Source organism: Fonticula alba (genome assembly GCF_000388065.1).
Source record: "Fonticula alba strain ATCC 38817 unplaced genomic scaffold supercont2.4, whole genome shotgun sequence".
NCBI lineage: Eukaryota > Rotosphaerida > Fonticulaceae > Fonticula > Fonticula alba.
Genome location: NW_009242974.1, coordinates 482939 through 488821, shown reverse-complemented (window position 1 = coordinate 488821; position 5883 = coordinate 482939). Strand labels below are relative to the sequence as shown.

General features: G+C 67.6%; 1 protein-coding gene across 1 annotated transcript; it reads left to right on the top strand.

Annotated features, from left to right (window-relative positions):
- Nucleotides 1-2047: 2047 nt before the first annotated feature.
- Nucleotides 2048-5619, top strand: H696_02653 (elongation factor 2). Its single transcript, XM_009496565.1, has 3 exons — nt 2048-2103; nt 2459-2520; nt 2667-5619. Exons 2-3 carry the CDS (start codon nt 2518-2520, stop codon nt 5202-5204), a joined length of 2541 nt encoding a protein of 846 aa, XP_009494840.1. The 5' UTR covers nt 2048-2103; nt 2459-2517; the 3' UTR covers nt 5205-5619.
- The last annotated feature ends 264 nt before the right edge of the window (nt 5620-5883 follow it).

Here is a 5883-nt window from a genome sequence, read left to right as displayed (position 1 = left end):
GGGGGGGGGGGGGGGGGCACGAACCGGCGGCCGCCCCTCTTGGGGCTGGACCGGCCGGGAGTCCGGGTCCAGGCGTGGGGGAGGCCCGCCCTATGCCGCGGTGGTAACGCCGGGGCGAAGGCCGAAGACCCGGGCGGGGGGGGGGGCCTCTCACCAGGCCCATGGGTGTTCGTGTACAGCTGTGGGGGGGGAAAATGGGCTGCATTTTTAATGCGACAGGTATATCTCCCCCGAAGGGGGCCCCTTTGTGCCCGGCATGAGGACATGTGGAGAAGCTGAGGGCCGCCTCCGGGGGGGGGGGGGAAGTGTGCGCCGCCTCCTTTCCCCGGCCGCCCCCGAGGCCGGGCCATTGGTGGGTCATTTGCCCGGTTTCCGGCGCGGGCGAGACCGCGGCTGGCGGGCTCGCGCGAGCGTCATGCCCAGCGCTGGCAGGGACCTCGTGTGCTTCTGGGGGGCGGGGCGGGGGGGCCAGGGTTTCTCCCCTCCTGTGGCGGCACACATGGATCGGTCCGGGGCGGGAGTTTCCTAAATTGCTTGCGCCATGTGCCGGGCGGGCGCCGGGCCCGGCAGCGTCTGCGGCGGGCGCGAGACCGGGGCGGGGCTCCGGGGCACCGGCGGGCCGAGGCGGACAATGCGCACCCCGGGCAGCGGGCCCGGGCCGAGAGACGCGGGCAGGGGGGGGGGGCGGTCTTCGCCCGGGGAGGAACGCGGCGGGCGCGGTGACTTGCGCGGGCGGGGATGCCGGGGTCGTGTAATGGGCGCGCGGGCGTGCGTATGCATGTTGTGGTAGGGGGGGGGGGGGGGGAGGGCGGCCGTCGGTGCTCCTGGCGTTCCCGGCGTTCCCGGCATCCCCGGCGGACCGCTTGCCTCTGGACAGGAGGGTCGCCGGGGCGACCGCATCTGCGGCCTGGCCGCGGGCGAGCGCCGGGGGGGGGGGGCCCCGGCCGGTATTTTCGTTTTTGCCCCTGTCGCTGTTCGGGCGCGGTGTCCGGTTCCCCTCCGCGTCCCCCCCCCCCTGGAGGGGGAAGGTCAGAACCTGGAGCGCGCCCCCACGAGGTCGGGCCAAGTGGGCGCGCCGGCTCCCGGCGTCGAGGCGGCAGCTGCCCGGGTTAGCCGTGAGCTGTGGCGTCGGGAAGGCCGCGGGGCCGTGTGCGGGTCCGGGAACGGGCGGCGGGCTTGCCCGGGCGCGTTGCGTTGTGTGTGTGTGTGTGTGTGTGTGTGCGTGTGCGCGCGGGCCGTTTGCGAAGAACACCCGGGGGCGGGGGGTCTTTCGACAGGCGGGTCTCTCTGTCGCTCCGGGGAGGCGTGTGTGTGTGTGTGTGTGTGTGGACGAGGCCGATGGTGGGCTGGCGTCGCCCGCCGGGCCGGTGCCCCGTCATGTCTCCGGCGGTGCGCGGGTGCGGGGGTGTCGGGCCCGGGGGTGCGGGCGAGTGGGGGGGTGGGGGGTGGCTTGCGGCGCCGTCGCGGCTTGCGGCGCCGTCGCGGCGTGGTCCGGCAGGAGGGGGGCCCCAGCTTGAGCGGGATGGGGACGCGGGCCGCGGGCGGCTCTTCCAGGGCTGGCTCGAACCCCGGGGGCGCGGCGTGGCGGAGGGCGGCCTGTCGTACACGCGGGCGGCGGCCGTGTGTGTGTGTGTGTGTGCGGCGCATTCTCGCACGCGCGTTGTGCCTGGGGTTTCCAGGGTGGGAGGGGGGGGAGGGCCACGCGCGCGCCTCCCGCCGCCCGGCAAGCCACCGCCCGGGGGCCGGGTACGTGCGTGTGTGTGCGTGTGAGCAGAGGGAGGGGGGGGGGGGGGTTGGCGCGGTGCGTCTGGCCCGGGACGACGGCCGTGCGCGCGGGCGCCCCAGGGACGCGCTGCGAAGCCCGCCCGCCCGCCTCCCGACCACGACCGGGGCAGGGGGGCACCGCGCGTTCTCGGTGCAGGCGTGCGTCGTTCCCCATGCCGCGGCCGGGGGCGGGCGCCGGGAGGGGGGAGGGAGGGACAAGAGTCATTCACTGCTGGGTTTATAAGGCCCCGGAGGGCCCCCCACACGCACGAGCTTAAGACCTCTCAACCGTTCATTACATTCGTCAACCCAACGAGTGTTTCGGTACCTGAGCTTCTTGTACGAACTCCCTCAGTGTCACCGCTGCCGCCCTCGCTCCCTCCTCCCCCCCTCTCTCTCCCCCTTTGCTCCTTTCGCTTCTCCCCACCCCCCTCTTGCACGCACGCCTGCGACTCGCCTTCTCGCGCGCCCCCCCCCCCCCTCCTGCGACTCCGTGTGTCCGCCCGCCCCCGTGGCGTCGCGCAGTTGTGCCTGCCGCGCCCCCCCTCCCAGCACCGCCTGCCTCCCCTTGAAAGTGTGCCCGCGCGCCGGTCCTAACGCCCCAGCCCCTCTCGTCCCCCCCCCTTTCTCCCTCCCCCCTTCACCGCCTGTCTCCTCGCCTCCTCCTCCCCCCTTCGTGTGTGCCGCGCGGCAGCTTCTGTTTTTGGTTGTATCCATAACTCGAAGTCGAGTCAAAACCCTTTAACAGCAAAGATGGTGCGTCCTCTCGCCGCGCTCGGTGGCGCGCCCCCTCCTCCGCACTCCGCGCACGCGCCCGGGGCCCGGCCAATGGATTCTAACCACATCGTCCCGGCTCTTCGGCCCCGTCCTCTCCTCCGCGCGCCTCCCCCTCCCCGGCACAGGTCAACTTCTCCGTCGACCAGATCCGTGCTCTCATGGACAAGAGCAGCAACATTCGTAACATGTGTGTTATTGCTCACGTCGATCACGGCAAGTCCACCCTCACCGATTCCCTGGTCCACAAGGCCGGTATTATCGCCTCCTCCAAGGCCGGTGAGATGCGCTACACCGATTCCCGCCAGGATGAGCAGGACCGTGGTATCACCATCAAGGCCTCCGCTATCTCGATGTTCTTTGAGCTCGACGACGAGGAGGACGTCAAGGAGGTTGCCCGCCACCAGAAGACCGAGGGCAACGGTTTCCTCATCAACCTGATTGATTCGCCGGGTCACGTTGACTTCTCGTCCGAGGTCACCGCCGCCCTGCGTGTCACTGATGGTGCCCTGGTCGTCGTCGATTGCGTCGAGGGTGTCTGCGTCCAGACCGAGACCGTGCTTCGCCAGGCCCTCGCCGAGCGCATCAAGCCCGTTGTCATCATCAACAAGGTCGATCGCGCCCTGCTCGAGCTGCAGCTCGACAAGGAGTCTCTGTACCAGAACTTCCAGCGTGTGCTTGAGAACGTCAACGTCATCATCGCCACCTACTTCGACGAGTCCCTCGGTGATGTCCAGGTCTACCCCAACAAGGGTACCCTGGCCTTCGGTTCCGGTCTGCACGGCTGGGCCTTCACCATTCGCCAGTTCGCCAAGCGCTACTCCCAGCGCTTCGGTGTTGCCATGGACCGCATGATGGAGCGCCTGTGGGGTGACAACTTCTTCAACCCGGCCACCCGCAAGTGGACCAAGAACGAGACCGACGAGTCGGGCAAGCCCCTGGAGCGTGCCTTCAACATGTTCGTCCTCGAGCCGATCTACCAGCTGTTCACCAACATCATGAACCCCAAGGCCGACAAGGAGAAGATCTTCGCCATGATCGAGAAGCTCGGCATCACCCTGCGTGGTGAGGAGCGCGACCTGACCGAGCGCCACCTGCTCCGTTGCGTCATGCGCAAGTTCCTGCCCGCCGCCGACGCCATTCTGGAGATGCTTGTCATCCACCTGCCGTCCCCGGTTCTGGCCCAGTCCTACCGCGCGGAGACCCTGTACGAGGGCCCGAACGACGACGAGTGCTTCAACGGCATCAAGAACTGCGACCCCAAGGGCCCGCTCATGCTCTACGTCTCCAAGATGGTCCCCACCTCGGACAAGGGCCGCTTCTACGCCTTCGGTCGTGTCTTCTCCGGTACCGTCCAGACCGGCCAGAAGGTCCGCATCCAGGGCCCCAACTACACCCCGGGCTCCAAGGAGGACCTGTTCGTCCGCTCCATCCAGCGCACTGTCCTGATGATGGGTCGCTACGTCGAGGCCATCGAGGACTGCCCGGCCGGTAACATTGTCGGTCTGGTCGGTGTTGACCAGTTCCTCGTCAAGACCGGTACCATCACCACCAGCGAGACTGCCCACAACATGCGTGTCATGAAGTTCTCCGTCTCCCCGGTCGTCCAGGTCGCCGTCGAGGTCAAGAACCCCAACGATCTGCCCAAGCTCGTTGACGGTCTCAAGCGCCTGTCCAAGTCCGACCCCCTGTGCCTGACCTACCAGTCGGAGTCCGGTGAGCACATTGTCGCCGGTTGCGGTGAGCTGCATCTCGGTGTCTGCCTCAAGGATCTGGAGGAGGTCCATGCGGCCATCCCCCTGAAGATCTCCGAGCCGGTTGTGGCCTTCCGTGAGACCATCACCGCCAAGTCTTCGGTCACTTGTCTGTCCAAGTCCCCGAACAAGCACAACCGTATCCACATGGATGCCTCTCCCTTCCCCGAGGGTCTGGCTGATGCCATCGAGTCCGGTGAGATCTCCATCCGTGACGATTCCCGCACCCTGATCAAGAACCTCGAGGAGAAGTTCGAGATCTCCAACCTCGATGCCCGCCGCCTGTGGGGCTTCGGTCCGGAGAACACTGGTGCCAACTTCCTGTACGACTCCACCACCGCTGCCCAGTTCATGAACGAGATCAAGGACTCGTGCATGACCGCCTTCCAGCTGGCCACCCTCGAGGGTGTCCTGTGCGAGGAGAACCTCCGTGGCTGCCGCTTCGACATCATGGATGTCACCCTGCACGCTGATGCCATTCACCGTGGTGGTGGCCAGATCATCCCGACCACTCGCCGTGTTGTCCACGCTGCCCAGCTGGCCTCCAAGCCCGCTCTCCAGGAGCCCGTCTTCCTGGTTGAGATCCAGTGCCCGGAGACCTCCATGGGTGGTGTCTACTCCGTGCTGAACCGCCGTCGTGGTACCGTCTTCTCCGAGGAGCAGCGCCTGGGTACTCCCCTGTACACCATCAAGGCTCACCTGCCTGTCATGGAGTCCTTCGGCTTCAACGAGGATCTGCGCGCCAACACCGGTGGCCAGGCCTTCCCCCAGATGATCTTCGACCACTGGGCTCTCATGAGCGGTGATGTCTTCTCCGAGGGTCGCCTCCGTGAGACCGTCACCAAGATCCGTGTCCGCAAGGGCATGAAGCAGGAGATCCCCCAGCTCGACGACTACAACGAGAAGCTCTAAGCGCGCATTTCCCCCGCCCCCCTCTCTCGTTCTCTCTCTCTCTCTCCTTCCCTCCGCCCCTCTGTGGGTGGAGGGGGCGGGGGGTGGCAGCCGGGAGAGGGCCGCTCTTTGTGCGCCGCGCGCACGCGCCATGTGCGTGTGTGCGAGGACCCTCTCTTTCGGGCCCCCGGCTCTCCGTTCTTTCGCTCTCTCCCCCCCCCCCGCCCAGCACTTGCGCGCATGTGTGCATGTTGGCGGGTGGTGGTGGTGGTGAGGGGGCCGGGCGAGAGAGAGGAGGGGGCACGATGTGTGTGTCTTTCCCCCCCCCCGTGTGTCCGGACAAGAGAGCCCGCCGGCGGCGCGCCCCCAGCGCCGCGTGTGTGTGTGTCCTCTCTCTCCCTCCTCCCGGGGAAGAAATATACCTCTTCTCAGCGCATCCCATCCCCCCTTTCGGTGTCCTGTTTTTCGCTTTTGTGCTGCGGTGGTGTGCGGGCTCGGCTTCTTTTTTTTCCCCCATGCTGGGGGTCCTCCATTCCACGCATCTGGGGCAGGCGCACGCCTCTCTCCACCACCGCACAAGGGGAGAGGAGGCGGCGACAGAGAAACATGACTAACACAGAGGGAGGGAGTATGCGTGTATTATTTGTTTGCTGCGCAGGCGAGGGGCACGACCGCTCGCGGGGGTGCGTGTGGCAGGCGG